A 16,882-nucleotide genomic window follows, 5' to 3' on the forward strand; every position below is an offset into this window, starting at 1 on the left:
CAGAAAAACCAAAAAAGAGGTGGAGAAAAAGAAGAGCGAGCCAGAGGCCAAGTTATGTCAGATCTAAAACTCCCCAGGGAATCCTAGCCCAGGGAGACAGCACAAACCCCGATCAGAGCTAGAGTAGTCAGGAGTCATTTGTAATATTCTTAGGTTGAAAGGGATTTGGATTTAATACATTTTAGTTGGCTCTCAGGTTTCTTTGCGAATTGAGACTGCTTAAAGCCATGCTCTATCCTTTGAGTCCCCAAACTTTTAAAGCTGGAAGATTCACAGTCCCTCAAACTGTTGGAGGGGCAGATTATAGTTTGAAAAAAAAACATGCACAAATTCCTATGCACACTGTACATATCATATTTGTAGTGCAAAAAATATGAAAGAACAATAAACATTTAAAATGAAGGACATTTTTAACCAACATAAACTTACAAGTACAGGCAGTTCCTGAGCTACAGACAACTTACAGATTCTGTAGGTTTGTTCTTAAGATGAATTTGTATGTAAGTGTAACTCCAGCTTATATATATACAGTAGAGTCTCACTTATCCAACACTCGCTTATCCAACATTCTGGATTATCCAACACATTTTTGTAGTCAATGTTTTCAATACATCATGATATTTTGGTGCTACATTTGTAAATACAGTACAGTAGAGTCTCACTTATCCAACACTTGCTTATCCAACATTCTGGATTATCCAACGCATTTTTGTAGTCAATGTTTTCAATACATCGTGATATTTTGGTGCTAAATTCATAAATACAGTAATTACTACATAGCATTACTGCCTATTGAACTACTTTTTCTGCCAAATTTGTTGTCTAACATGATGTTTTGGTGCTTCATTTGTAAAATCATAACCTAATTTGATGTTTAATAGGCTTTTCCTTAATCTCTCATTATTATCCAACATATTCACTTATCCAACATTCTGCCAGCCCGTTTATGTTGGATAAGTGAGACTCTACTGTATATATATATATATATATATATAGAGAGAGAGAGAGAGAGAGAGAGAGAGCACGAGCGAGCTTTGGATAGCATAGGGAAGGGTTAACACCTTTGTGGTGTTTGTCTTGTTGTCTGTGCTCCTGTTCAGAAGATTTCACCTTACTTTCTGTCCTTGTGTTGATTGGGTTTTGAAAAAAATGGCTTGTTGTGGAAACAAGTATTGGTGAGAAAGCTCCAGTGGAGACACCTTTTCTCCATGATCACTCTTTCAGGAATGAATTTCCCTTCCAAGGGGTAGATTTCAGTTTAAGATGGGGGCTGGGAAATGACCTTGGAGGGCTGTATCTGGCCCGCGGGCCTTAGTTTGGGGGACCCTTGTTCTAGTCCCGCTGGAAACAGTGAGAGAACAGAAGTCCTATTGATTTCCATAGGATCATAGAAACACTAACTTAGCTTGGATCTGCCTCATCCCACCTACCTTCCGATCTATTGCTGGTCTTAATATTTTTACCAATATGTCTTCCAATTTTTTAAATCACTCCAACTTTTGTCATTTCTTTGGTAATGTGTGTGTCCCTCTTTGTTATATCCATTGGGACTCATGGGAGAAAATTTCCCTCTGTTAGGAACACATAAAATCTGAGTATTTAGTGAAGACTTTTTTATTTTTAACATAGTTCTGAGTGCCAACTATAAGGTGTATGAATATAGTACAGCATCATGAATACGCATTAGATACATCAACTAGAAGATTCACATCTATTTTTTTTTTCTGGAAAAGTGATGGGCTTGGTTTAAAAAGCTGGCAATTTTCCCTGAGCTTTGCTACCAAATGCAGGAAGCAATAAATCGAAGAGGATTCAGTTTTTTAAAATGGATTTTGTGCAATTAAAGCAGATGAGATTTAAGTGACATTCATTATACAGTTGAATTCTTTTCTCACTGCTTCCTGAAAAAAAAACACCAAGTAAAAGGACTTGACTCGTCAAGAATAATGTTATATTTTATATCCCAACACAATTAGTGCCAAAGGAGCTTGGGATTTGCTTCTGATTAGGTCGTTTTCCTGCTGTTCCAAGCTTTTTCGTGAATACCCTTGAACTCACTACAAAAGGCAAACATGAATTCAGGGCAGTATTTCTTTTCTATGACACAAGAGAAAAATATTTAAGAACAAGTGAACTGTTGGATATAGCAGGAGCAGGCAAAGTGCAGCAGATTTTTATTGCTCTCTATAATCATAGAATCATAGAGTTGGAAGAGACCTCACGGACCATCCAGTCCAACCCCCTGCCAAGAAGCAGGAAATTGTATTCAAAGCACCCCCGACAGATGGCCATCCAGCCTCTGCTTTAAAGCCTCCAAAGAAGGAGCCTCCACCACACTCTGGGGCAGAGAGTTCCAGTGCCGAACAGCTCTCACAGTTAAGAATAATTAAATAAAAGAATTAAACTAATAGCAAATCAAGGAAATCAATTAATACATACACAGATAAGGTGGATAAGTCCCAACCTTTTTAATGTATTTCGGCATCCATCACTGTCAAATGACTTTTGCCTCACCCTGACTATGGGCATTGCCCATTCTTCTGTAGATTCTGTTTGTAGTCCCTTTTGTTGTTTTCTAAATATTTTTTTAATTCAAGTAGAGGCTGTTTTGAAATTGAAGCTCTTGCAATTTGATATTCATTTTATAAATACATTTTTTCTTTTGTTTCACTTCCTTTTTTTTAGAAATGTCTAGCTACTGATCCTATCCTGAGTATTCCTGCTTTTGGAAAGTGCATATAATAATAATAATAATAATAATAATAATAATAATAATAATAATAATAATAATAATAATAATAAAGTGCATTGTTAGTTGAATCTCAACCAATAGAACCACATTTGAATCTAGTTTTAATTCTACATGAGTATATTGTGTTAATAGTAATTATGTTGATGTTCTATTATAGTTGTGTTGTATGTTTTTTGTCGGTAATTGAATGCTTTACCTCTGTTGGAAATCGCCTCGAGTCCCTTTGGGGAGATAGAGTGGTATATAAATAAATTTATTTATATAATGATGATGATGATGATGATGATGATGATGATGATAATGATAATAATAATAATTTGAGTTTAATAGGTCATTTTTAGATAGCATTTAAATGCACTCTTTTTATCTCTTATCACAGGTGCGCTTAATGATAACTGATGCTGCGAGGCACAAACTTCTGGTACTAACTGGGCAAAGCTTTGAAAACACAGGCGAGCTCATTCTTCAGTCTGGATCGTTCTCATTTCAGAACTTTATTGAGATTTTCACAGATCAAGAGGTTTGTCTTTTTATTGTTCAACACTAACAACTAGTGACTAGAATTGCTTACCATTAGCTTACGGTCTGATGTGACAATGTTTTATGAAGAACCCCCCTCCCAATATTAGTGATTTGCACATGTATTTCAGAGATTTGTCAGGAGAAAAGTAACTTTATTTCACTGGAACTCCAAACAACTTCCAAGTTGACTATGCTAGCTGGAGGGTTCTGGGAGCCATAGTCTAAAAACCTAGGTCAGTTCCAGTCATCATTTTTGAACTACAATCCCTGTTGTTCAAAATAAGTCAAACTGGAGGATTCTGAGAGTTGGAGTTCAAAAATGGGACTTTTCCCAAACTCTGCAAGTTATTTTAGAAAACACTTTTAAAAATATAGATTTCCTCTAATAAGTGTATCTGTTTGACAGGCTTTTCAAAAATGGGGCTCTTTGCTTTATGTTTCTCATATCTTGAAGTGTTTACTCTTCCTATTTAGTGTCTTGTTTTCCTTTTTAAAGAAAAACATTGAATATAAAGTTCTGCTCGACTTTTCTATAGAATCTATTTATATTCCAACCAGGTGGATTGTCACATTGTTTGCAGTGACCTATAAATACAATTCAGCTATACTGTATAGCAGGCGTGGGCAAACCTTGCCCCTCCAGGTGTTTTGGACTTCAACTCCTACAATTCCTAACAGCCTACCGGCTGTTAGGAATTGTGGGAATTGAAGTCCAAAACACCTGGAGGGGCAAAGTTTGCCCATGTCTGCTGTACAGTCATCTATCTTTATTTATTTATTTATTTGTTTTCTTTCTTTCTTTCTTATTATGCACATTCTTTGGGTGATTCCTTTAGGTGAAACATGTAGATCTGTGTATGAAGGGCAATTGTAGGCTAGCAGGATTTATTTTTACTGTAATCTATTAACTAGAACCAAATGCAAAATAGTAACTTGCGTGACAGATCCAATAAGCTATTGTTTACAAAGAATACCTATAGTCTAAAACACATACACAAATTGTTACTCACCAAACCAAATGTTGATCCTAATTCTCTATCACATTGTCCTTTATGTATACCTAGCTACATGAAACCCCGTTATTAAGAAACCCTGTTAGTGAATTGCAAAGTTGCATAGTGGGACAACTGGTAATAATGTCCCAGTATGCATCAACATTCCTAAGCCAGTGTCCTGATGCATAATGGGACATTTGGATAGAGTGGGTTCAAAATGTATGGGTCCCATTTTGCATCAATCCCAATGTACATTGGTCCTTTTGCTGGCTCTCCTACATAGTAATGTAGCAGCAGCCCTTTATTGCATTACAGAACTACCAATTCTAAATCCCACAAATGTAAGTCCACTTTTCAATACGTAAATCTGCAACAGCATTCTGGTCATTGTTGCAACTCACATACAGTAGGACAATAATGCGTGGATAAAGTACTATTGAGTCACAATAGAAGTTATTTAGGCCTCATTTAGAAATATTAATGCAAAATACAAAATTGGATTTCTTTCTACAAAATTGAGTTATTTTCAGGTTAGGGTGATCCCCAAGAACACCCAGTCGATTTTATGGGAAGGGCCTTATCATACTGGGATATACTCCATTTCTGAGACTCTTTGTAAACAATTCTGAATGGATCCTATCACATGACATTTGTCCCATTCTGTCAGTAATCCATTGGAATCTGTATACAAAATACTACAGAAACGGAGTAATTGCACACGGGATTCTAATTGTGTTTTTAAAATTTTAGTACAATTTTATAAATTGCTGAGACACTGTTTTTAGGTGTGCTCAGAAAATCGGTATACATTCTGTCAGCTAAAATCTCATGATAATGGTAGTTCGAGACTTCGAATATTGCACAGTATTAAAAATATTTGAAATAATAATTGTAAAAACTGATTTAGGGAGGCATTCCAGTGGATTGGGAAGAGCCAATGGTGTGATGAGTCAAAGCGCAGTATTTTCAAATCGTAATAACCAAATGTGATGAGGGGAGAGTATGTATCCCATCTACAGTATATCCCAATGCAATAAGGTCCTAAGTCTAAGTTGTCTTATAATATTTCCTCTTGTGTTTTGCAACTTCAGATTGGAGAACTGTTGAGTACAACTCACCCTGCCAATAAAGCCAGCTTAACACTTTTCTGCCCTGAGGAAGGGGACTGGAAGAATTCAAACCTTGATAGACATAACCTTCAAGATTTCATCAACATCAAACTCAACTCTGCCTCTATTTTGCCTGAAATGGAAGGACTTTCTGAATTCACGGAATACCTTTCAGAGTCAGTGGAAGTGCCATCACCTTTCGATATCTTGGAGCCACCAACGTCAGGAGGTTTTTTGAAGCTTTCTAAACCTTGTTGTTACATCTTCCCTGGTGGAAGAGGAGATTCTGCATTGTTTGCAGTCAATGGGTTCAACATGCTTATCAATGGGGGCTCGGAGAGAAAATCTTGCTTCTGGAAACTCATCCGACATTTGGATAGGGTGGATTCAATTCTGCTCACCCACATTGGAGATGACAACCTGCCAGGAATTAATAGTATGCTACAACGAAAAATAGCTGAATTAGAAGAGGAGCAGTCTCAAGGCTCTACTACCAATAGTGACTGGATGAAAAATCTAATTTCACCAGATTTAGGAGTTGTGTTTCTTAATGTCCCTGAAAGCCTAGGAAACCCTGATCCTAATTTCCAGTTGAAAAGAAGCATAGAGGAGGCCTGTTTTACACTTCACTACCTAAGCAAGCTATCTATGAAACCAGAACCTCTTTTTAGAAATTCTGGAAACAGTACTGAGCCCATTATTCTTTTTCAAAAAATGGGAGTAGGAAAACTTGAAATGTATGTGCTTAACCCAGTCAAAAATAGCAAAGAGATGCAATATTTCATGCATCAGTGGACAGGTACAAGCAAAGATAAAGCTGAACTTGTTCTACCAAATGGTCAAGAGATAGACATCCCAGTTTCCTATTTAACATCAATATCATCTTTAATTGTATGGCATCCTGCAAATCCCACTGAAAAAATCATCAGAGTTCTCTTTCCAGGGAACAGTACTCAATATAGTATACTAGATGGATTGGAAAAACTCAAACATTTAGACTTTCTTAAGCAGCCAACTGTTACACAGAAAGACCTTACTGGTAATATAGCAAGTCCAGCGGTAAAACAAACAAAACTGAAACAGCGAGCAGACAGTAAGGAAAGTCTCAAGCCTGTGACAAAACAACTATCTAGCAAAACAGTCAGAAAGGAATCAAGAGATGAGGCATCTGATACAGGGAAGTCTAGTCCACCTGAAAAGGCTCAAAAAGTAGAAAGTAAAGAGAAACCCACAGCAAAAAAAGATAAAATGGCAAAAGCTGAAACTAGGCTCTCTGTGACAGAAAAGGATTTGACAGCTAAGGAACAGCAGCTTGCAAAATCAGAACCAGCTGAAAAACAAGCAGCAGATGTCAAACCAAAAGTAATAAAGGAGAAACATGTGAAAAAGGACATAAAAGCAAAATCTGAGGAAAAGCAGGAAGAAAAGGAAAAACCAAAGAAAGAGGGGTCTAAGAAAGAAGAAAAAACCCCGGCTAAGAAAGAGGAAAAGGCTAAAAAGGAAGATGCCAAGAAGGATGTGAAAAAAGAATCTAAAAAAGAATCAAAGAAAGAAGCTCCCCCTAAAAAAGAAGAGAAAAGGGAAATTAAAAAAGAAGAGAAGAAAGAGCCCAAGAAGCTTCTTAAAGAAACAAAGAAAACATCTGCCTCTTTGCCCGAGTCAAAAAAGACTGTCACAAAGCCTAAGCCACAAAAGAAAGAAGAGTCTGTCAAGAAAGAAAGTGGGCTTCTTGGGAAACCAAAGGAGAAAGTTAAAAGCAAGCCTCTGAAGAAAGAGATCAAAGTTTCCGAAGCAGCAGCTGCAGTGACTGCTTTGGGGGCTGTTGCTGCAACCGTGGCAGCTGCAGGTGTAGCAGCAAGTGGGAAGGAACTTGAAGTTGAGAGATCCCTCATGTCTTCACCAGAGGATTTAACAAAAGACTTTGAAGAATTAAAAGCTGAAGAAGTTGAAGTGGTAAAAGAGGTAAAATCTCCGGTCGATATAATAGAAAATGAAGACAAATTAACAGATATAGATAGAAAGGAAGATTATGAAGCTGAGAAGGAAAAAACAGGTGGTCCCGCTGATTCTCCTGACGAAGGCATAACAACCACTGAACCTGAAGGAGAGTGTGAGCAAACTCCTGAAGAGTTGGAGTCTGTTGGAAAGGACAGGGTTGATGACAATGAAAAGTTTGAAGACGAAGGAACGGGTTTGGAAGAATCTTCTGAGGCGGGTGACTATGAAGAAAAGGCTGAGACAGAGGAGGCTGAAGAACAAGGTGAAAATGAAGACGAAGAGGAACCTCTAGGCATCAGACACCAAGATATGAAGGATACAATAGAGATTGAAAAAGAAATGACCATTGCATCTGAGTATGAAAAAATGAAAGGCTTGAAGTATGATGAAAAGGCAGAATTTAGAGATAAGGGTGAAGAGCAGGATGAAGAAAATGTAGATGAAACAGTTGAAAAGGCAGAAACAGAAGAGACTGAGGAGGAAGCTGAGGAGGAAGACAAAATTGAGGATGTCAAAGATGAAGAAGAGGAAACAGAGAAAATAGCAGCTGAAGAAGATTATGTTATGGCTGTGGTAGACAAAGCAGCAGAGGCTGGTGAGATTGATGCCAAATATGGCTTGCATCCAGGCACTCCAATGAAGCATTCAGAATCTCAGTCTCCTGCTAAAGAACCAGCATCTTCAATCCAGGATGAAACTTTACCTGGTGGGTCAGAAAGTGAAGCAACTGTTTCAGATGAGGAAAATAGAGAAGATCCGCCTGAAGAATTTACTGCTACTTCAGGTTATACCCAGTCCACTATTGAAATATCCAGTGAACCAACTCCAATGGATGAAATGTCAACTCCAAGAGATGTGATGAGTGATGAAACCAATAATGAAGAAAGTGAATCCCCTTCACAAGAATATGTTAACCTTACTAAGTATGAGTCCGCTTTATACACACAAGATTTTACTAGGGCTAAACTTTCTCCACTTCCTGATGCTTTCAATGGGTTATCTGAAGGATCTAAAACAGATGCTACTGAAGGTAAAGATTATAATGTTTCAGCTTCTACTATTTCACCACCGTCTTCTTTAGAGGAAGACAAATTTGGCAAATCTTCTTTCCAAGATGTGTATCGTCAACAAGTAAGTGAGATCAAAAGTACTAGTAAATTAGAAATTTCAGAAGATTTGGATGAGAAGCATAGTCCAATAGATGAAAGTCCAGGCCTTCTCTCACCAGCTGCTAAAACACCTCTTAGTGAACGCAGTGTGAACTTCTCCCTGACTCCCAATGAAATTAAAGTGTCATCTGAACCTGCACCTCTCACAGCAGTGTCAGAAAAACATCTTGAAAGCCAAGAAGAGCAATGTGCCAGTCCTGATGATAAAACATTGGAAGTAGTATCCCCTTCACAATCAGCTGCAGGTAGTGCTGGACATACCCCTTATTATCAGTCTCCCACAGATGAAAAGCCAAACCAACTTGCCTCTGAGATTGCTGGAAAAACAACAGAAGCCTCAATCACTTTTGAAATTAGTGATGCCAAAGATAGCATTGATAAAAACAGAATAAGCCCAATGGATGAACCAGTGCCTGACTCTGAATCACCATTTGAAAAAGTGCTCTCACCTTTACGAAGCCCACCACTCATTGGTTCAGAGTCTTCCTATGATGAATTTTTGAGTGCTGATGTAAAATCTTACCACAGAGAAACACCGAGTCCCTTTGAAAAGAATGAAAAAGATGGATCTCCTTTGCAGAAGAGCCCAGCTTCTGAGGTTATGTCTAAAACTGATTTCGAAGAAAAGCAAGGTGAAAAAGATATGCAGCTTTCACCATCAAAATCAGACTTTGTTCTAGAAAAGAAGAAAGATGACCTTGAAGCTTCTGAAACTCATCCTGTATCTGCTTTGGATGAAAGGAAACTAGGAGAGATTTCTCCTACACAGGTAGATATTAGTCATTTTAGCTGTTTCAAAGAAGACACCAAAATGTCAATTTCTGAAGGTACAGTCTCTGATAAATCTGCAACTCCAGTTGATGAAGTTGTGGCAGAAGACACTTATTCACATATTGAAGGAGTTGCCTCTGTTTCCACAGCATCAGTTGCTACTAGTTCCTTTCCAGAGCCTACTACTGATGATGTATCTCCTTCACTGCATGCTGAGGTTGGATCCCCTCACTCTACTGAAGTAGATGACTCTCTTTCTGTATCTGTTGTACAAACACCCACAACATTTCAGGAAACAGAAATGTCTCCATCTAAAGAAGAATGCCCAAGGCCTATGTCCATTTCTCCCCCAGATTTCTCTCCCAAAACAGCAAAATCAAGGACACCTGCTCAAGATCATAGGTCTCCTGAACAATCAACCATGTCTGTAGAATTTGGACAAGATTCCCCAGAACATTCTTTAGCAATGGATTTTAGTAGACAGTCCCCTGAACATCCTATAGTAGGTGCTGCTATGCACCATATATCTGAAAATGGTCCAACCGAAGTTGATTTTAGCCCTTCAGACATGCAGGAACACTCTTTTCCAACTAAAATATCACCAGTGGACCAGGCATGCTATAGTCATGAGAAGGATATTTCAGAGATCATTTCAGTATCTCAGATTGAGGCTTCACCCTCTTCATCCTCAGCTCATACACCTTCACCGGCAAGTTCTCCATTGCAAGAGGAAACTCTATCGGGTGTTACACAGCCTCATGATATGCCATTACATTCTGCATTTTCATCTGAAAAAATGCAGAGCCTGGGAGAAAAACTTTCACCAAAGTCTGATTTGTCTCCATTAACACCAAGGGAATCTTCTCCATTATATTCACCTAGTTTTTCAGATTCGCCTCCTGTGATTAAAGAGAAAACTGCCACTTCCCAGTCACCTCCATTATCATTGCACATGTCCCCAGACAAATCATTAGGTTATCATACCTCAGTAGTTCAAGACACTCTAACAAAACATAGGCAGGAGCTTCTAGGCTATACAGAACAGGAAGATGGTGAGGAAACTGCAGGATCACCCGAAGCTCTTAATTACTCTTACAATGGGACTGGAAAAATCACTAGGTCACCAGAGGATATTGGTTATTCTTATGAAAAAACAGAGAAAGTAACAGGATCCCCTGAAGTTCTTGCTTATTCTTATGTTGCCACAGGGAAGACCACCAGATCCCCTGAGACTGATAGTTATTCCTATGAAACAGCAGGAAAAGCCATCAAGTCACCAGAAAAGTTTGATTATTCCAGTGAAAAAAGTCTTGGCTTGTCTGAATCTCTTATCTACTCTTATGAAACCACTGAAAAAACAAGCAAATCACCTGAAAGGGTCGACTACTCTTATGAAAGCACTGGAAAAACTAGCAAATCACCTGAAACAGTCAGTTACTCTTATGAAGCGACTGGGAAAACCACCAGATCACCCGATAAAGCTAGCTACCACTATGAGGTTGATAAATTCTTTGTTTCAGAAAAAACGGAAACTCGTCAAGATGTTGATCTATGCCTAGTTTCTTCTTGTGAATATAAACATCCCAAAACAGAACTTTCACCTTCATTTATTAATCCTAACCCTTTAGAATGGTTTGCAAGTGAGGAACAGTCTCAAGAACAAGAGAAGCCCTTAACTCAGTCTGGAGGAGGACAACCACCTTCAGGAGGAAAACAACAAGCACGCCTATGTGGTGAAACTCCCCCAACCTCAGTCAGTGAATCAGCTCCATCACAAACTGACTCGGATGTGCCGCCTGAGACAGAAGAGTGCCCTTCCATTACAGCAGATGCTAATATTGATTCAGAAGATGAATCTGAAACTATTCCAACAGATAAAACCATCACTTATGAACACATTGATCCTCCACCAGTTCCAATGCAAGACCGTAGCCCCTCACCCAGGCACCCCGATGTTTCAATGGTAGACCCAGAGACCTTGCCTATTGATCAGAACATAGGCAAACCTTTGAGGAAGGATCTGAAGGAAAAAACGAAAACGAAAAAACAGGGTATAAAGACCAAGTCTTCCTCTCCTGCCAAGAAGGGTGACAGCAAATCAAAACAAATGGCTTCACCCAAGCCTGCTGGCTTGAAGGATTCATTCGATAAAGTTTCAAGAACAGCTTCTCCAAAGAAGAAGGAGTCAGTGGAGAAAGCTGCCAAAAATATCTCTACTCCTGAGATAAAATCTTCCCGCAATGAGGAAAAAGATAAGGAAACCAAAAATGCTGCCAATTCTACAACATCAAAGTCAGCAAAGACTACAACTGCAGGTGAGTTATTGAGATGGAGCAACTTATATTTTTCTTCATTCAGTTAATGCCATTTAGTAAAAATCCAATCATACTATAATAATAATAAATTCTGTATATACTGCTGTTTGACAAAAGCAGTTATTTACAGGAGAACTATTAATATAAACTTAAATCACTTTGCATTAGAGACTTTGCTTTGCATAATTTTGGTATCATGAATCATTACAATTCAATGGCATTTTCATGACCCAGTATGTATGTAGATGGGCTTTTTTGTTTAAATAGTAAGACTGGCTGCATGTCTGAACAATGTGTAAGGTAGCTCCTGATTTTACATAACAATCTTGGCTTTTGTGGAAAAACTGGAATTACGTACATGACTGTTTTTCTTAGTATGTAGCACATAGACAGCACATGAGTTTTCAGTATATTCGTGCTTGGGGATGCAATGGTGGTGTCCAATTCAGCATTCTGAGACACTTCTGTTTAAAGACTATACAGTGGTTTCAGTACAGAAGAAAATGTAGGGATGGGGAAAGTTGTCCCCATGATGCACCCTCATATTTTTAGATTACAACTTTCAGAATCATTTGCTTTGAATATACTGTCTGTGTCTTCTGAAAGTTGAAGTCCATAACCTTTGCAGAGCCAAAAGTGCTTTACTCTTGATTTACAATGTACCATGGAATCTTTCCCAGAAAAGGGAGAAAGCATAGCTATTATGTTTCTCATGTATAGTGCCATTAATATACAAAGAATCTGGGGAGAAACGGTTGACCACAGTGAGCAACAAAATGAGCAAGATTTCTTAATCATATCTGAGAAATAAACCACTTAATAAGAAACAGACGGTTATGCTGAGAGCTGCTTTTACTCATATTTTTACTCAGTTCCTGATATGGCAAAGGATGTGAATAAATATTAGCTTAGAAATTAACATTGTGAAGGTTTTACAGACTTTAACACACCTGTTTGTATATGTGTTAAAGTTGCCTGTTTATTTACGGTGATCCTTTGAATTTCAAAGGGTTTTCATGGGCAAGGAATACTCAGAGGAAGTTTTGCCAGTTTCCTTCTCTGAAATATCACATTTAGCACCTGTTATTCATTGGCAATCTCCCATTCAAGTGCTAACTAGGGCTGGTCTTCTTAGCTTCCAAGATCAGACAGAATCTGGTGCCTCCAACATACATATCTACTGGATCAAAACAACTGGATGGTCACGAAACAATTCTTTTTAATATTTGATATAAGAGGGATAGGAATTACTATTACATCTAAAGGAGCCATCTCTGATGGGTTGCAGGGAAAAAAAACTTATTAGAAGTCAGCAGATTTTTCATGGAGGGCTAAGGGCAGTGGAAGAGCTGGATGCATGGCACACATAGCGGCAGATAGAAAAAAAATACACAGCTCATTAACTCTGTATTTCATTAAATATTCCTGACCTTTAGTCACTTTTAAAGAAGTGTAATTGTTCTGTATCCCATCATTGCAGGTCTCACTCACTCCTTAGATATGTGTCCCCTCTTTGTCTTACCAATCCTCCCTATATTTTACCTCCCTTTTATAGAGAGTGTTCATATTGTCACTTTCTGATGGTGTCTTTGTATGAAAGGAACATTAAGCAACAATAACCATTAAAAGTGACATTGTATGAACCTTTGTTGTTTCAAAACATATAGAATAACTTTATTGTCATTGTACAACAAAATTGAATGCCATCCTGATGCTGATGCTTTTATGTTAAGCCACTTTGAGTCCCCTTTGGGGGGAGATAAATTGGGGTATAAATAAATATAATAATGTATGTAGAATTACAAAAACAAAACACCAATCCTTCTGCATTCTAATCACTATTGCACAACCCCTAATAAATGCCACATCAGTTTGAAACCTTAGAGTTCAATATAGTCACAGCTCTGGGATATCTCAGCCAATTTGTCCTTGTTTTTATCATTTTGAAGTCTGCCAGATGATAATCATTAAAAAAAAAAAGAATATCAAGGGCGAGATGGATCCTAAATAATATTTTGAGCTTTCTTAAGGCAGCGAGAATTATAAAGTTCTTCCAAAGAGAGGAGAAAGCAACCAACACTTCTCTTAGCAGTAGTGGTAATCCTCTGGGGTGCCTTTCTATCTGCCACTGTGCAATTAGCAAACCATACACAGATACAATAGGTTTACAACATTCTCTATAGCACAGTGGTAGAAAGTCACCAGCAGTTTTTCATTCAATTGTTGGTTCCTTAAAAGTCTCAGATAATACAATATTTGTTAGGCTGTCTTAACCAATGCCACAATATGAATGTCCAGGTCAGGTCCTCCTTTACTGTATCACTAAATACTAAAGTTAGGATGATCCATGGCATCATTATTTCTTATCTCTATGTGTGGTAAGGAAGCTTATAAGGAAAAGAATAAAATCATTTGAGATGTGCTGAAGAGTTCTGCAGGTAGTCGACTGCTAAAAAGGCAAATAAATGGGCCCTAGAATAAAACAGGCCTGAACTCTCACTAGAAGCCAAGATCACAAAATAGAGACTATTGTACTTTGGACATAGCACGAGAAGAGATGGCTCATTAGAAAATACAATGTTGCTTGATAAGGTAGAAGGCAGTAGGAAAAGAGGAAGACCACCTTGCAGATAGATAGACTCAATCAAGGAAGCCACGGTCCCAAATCTGCAAGATCTGAGAAGGGCTATTGATGATCGATAGGGTGACCGAAAGGTCTCTCATTCATAGCATCACCATAGATCAAATTCGACTTGAAAGTAGTTAACAAAAACAAATGAAACCTACCATGCAACTTTTGAACCAACAAAGTGATTGATTCTCATTTCTTTCTTGGTGCTTTTTTCCCCCTTGAAGGCCTTTGTCAGTTTTGTTTTGGTCTCATGACCTGATCAGCTTTTCAACTGGCATTCGGGAACTAGTCATTCCTGTTTCTTCCTGTTTGGCAGCAGCACCACAAATAATATTGCCAGGCACGCAAAGAGCATGCCAACCACAAATTCTATTCTATAATCATACTTAGTGTTTTCCCGATTCATGTGTGTGTGTTTGGGCATATGTATGTATAAACTGTCTTAATTGTTTTGTCTGCCTGTCTAAAATCATAACTTAATATGAATGTGTGTGATAGAGACAAACAGGGAAAAATGAGCATCAAAACAAGGGAGGGCAAGTGTGGACATTACCTCCATAAGAATTCTGTCACCTCAAAGTAAGCATTCTTTCAGTGTCCAAATTTATAGCATTGCAGTAATTTGAAACTTCAGTTGAGCATTTGAGAAGCTATATTTCAGCATCCAAAGAAAAAGGACAGGCAAAGTCACCAAAGGAATGTGAATATAACAAATATGAGTTCTAGGTGCGAATGATTTCTATTGTCTCACTAAAAATTTGGGAATGAAGGAAAACTTCATTCAGGAAGACAGAATCCTCCCTCCCAGTAGCTATGCCAGGCATGGGCAAACTTTGGGCCTCCAGGTGTTTTGGACTTCAACTCCCACCATTCCTAACAGCCTCAGGCCCTTTCCTTTCCCCCCTCAGCCGCTTAAGTGGCTGAGGGGGGAAAGGAAGGGGCCTGAGGCTGTTAGGAATGGTGGGAGTTGAAGTCCAAAACACCTGGAGGCCCAAAGTTTGCCCATGCCTGAGCTATACCCTTGAATGAATATCTATATCTACAGTATTTTTATGTCACCGAATAGCGGATTAGTTTTTTCTCTCTCTCATCCACTCCTCGTCAAACTTTTGCAGATTTAAGTGTTGTCACAAATTATTTAGAATCAATAGAATGACAATGGAAATTGATCAGGAGAAAATGTTTTGAGTATCATAGGCTGCGATGAGCATGCTCTGTCCAACTTTGAAGCATTTCATTGTTGTTGTTTTTCAAAAGGATCCGGAAATGGAAAACCAACCAAATCGATAGCCGTACCTCCAGGACCTCCGGTGTACATGGACCTGGTTTATATCCCCAACCACAGCAATAGTAAGAATGTGGATGTTGAGTTTTTCAAGAGGGTGAGGTCCTCCTATTACGTGGTGAGTGGGAACGATCCTGCTGCGGAAGAACCAAGCAGGGCAGTCCTGGACTCCCTGCTGGAGGGCAAGGCTCAGTGGGGAAGCAACATGCAGGTAAGCTCTCCAGTACTTTCAGATCAAAACCCGAAAGAAACACAGCTACAGAAAGCTGGGAGAAACTTACATTTAGACTTTGAGCTGTGACTTCTTATTCGATTCCACCCTATCTGGCTTAAATGGCAGGAAATGATTTCATAACATATGCTGATGATATTTTAAATTCAAATCAAAGTTATATTTAAGGTGAAGAACCTTTCCTCCAAATGAAAACGATTCAATTTTCTTGATTAAGGACGCATCTGTCATATCTAGTTCCAATCTAAAGATGTGTAATCAGTCCTTGTTAAGCAAAAGTTAGACTTTAATACCCGTATTTACTTGAATCTAACACACACCACAAATTTCAAAAACCTGAAACCCACAAAAGTATTTACCATATTATGCAAATCTAATGTGCACCCTAATTTTGGGAAGGCAATTTAATTAAAAAAGGTGAGCATTAGAATTGAGTGAATACGGTATTTTCTTATTCATTGCTTATTGCTTTAAAGCAGAAGTGGGACTCATGTGATCTTCCAGATAGGGCTAGAATACTTCCAGGAACCCACCAGCATATCTGATGTTAAGGAATGCTGGGAGGTGAAGTCCAATATGCCTTGGAAGTTGGCATGATTTTCACCTTTGCAACTACCCTGTTTCCCCTAAAATAAGACATCCCCAGAAAATAAGACCTAGTAGAGGTTTTGCTGAATTGCTAAATATAAGGCCTCCCCTGAAAGTAAGACCTAGCAAAGTTTTTGTTTGGAAACATATCCAATGAACAGAACACCAGAGCATGCAGGATCAGTAAATGTAGGTACCATAAAGTGTTGTACATGGAAATAATGGTAGTAACAAGAAATTCTTGATAGGATTCACAGTTTGGTTATACTGGTTTGTGATGACAACTACTGTACAGTATATAATAAATGTTCATTTTTTTGTTCAACAATAAATGTGAATTCTTCTTCATGGAAAAATAAGACATCCCATGAAAATAAGACCTAGCGCATCTTTGGGAGCAAAAATTAATATAAGACACTGTCTTATTTTTGGGGAAACATGGTAGTCAAATGCTCATTTAAAACAAAATTACTTTTTAAAAAGGCATTTCCTTAACTCACTACTCTGTTGATTA

General features: G+C 38.2%; 1 protein-coding gene across 1 annotated transcript in view; it reads left to right on the top strand.

Moving 5' to 3' along the window:
• map1b (microtubule associated protein 1B) overlaps positions 1–16,882 on the top strand; it is a 90,656-nt gene that overhangs the window by 64,246 nt on the left and 9,528 nt on the right. Inside the window, exons 4-6 of the mRNA XM_008102972.3 lie at positions 3,132–3,272; positions 5,361–11,631; positions 15,521–15,759. Coding sequence (XP_008101179.2) covers positions 3,132–3,272; positions 5,361–11,631; positions 15,521–15,759 — 6,651 coding nt within the window. The remainder of the gene's footprint in view (positions 1–3,131; positions 3,273–5,360; positions 11,632–15,520; positions 15,760–16,882) is intronic.

This window comes from Anolis carolinensis, chromosome 2 (genome assembly GCF_035594765.1).
Source record: "Anolis carolinensis isolate JA03-04 chromosome 2, rAnoCar3.1.pri, whole genome shotgun sequence".
Classification (NCBI taxonomy): Eukaryota; Metazoa; Chordata; class Lepidosauria; order Squamata; family Dactyloidae; genus Anolis; species Anolis carolinensis.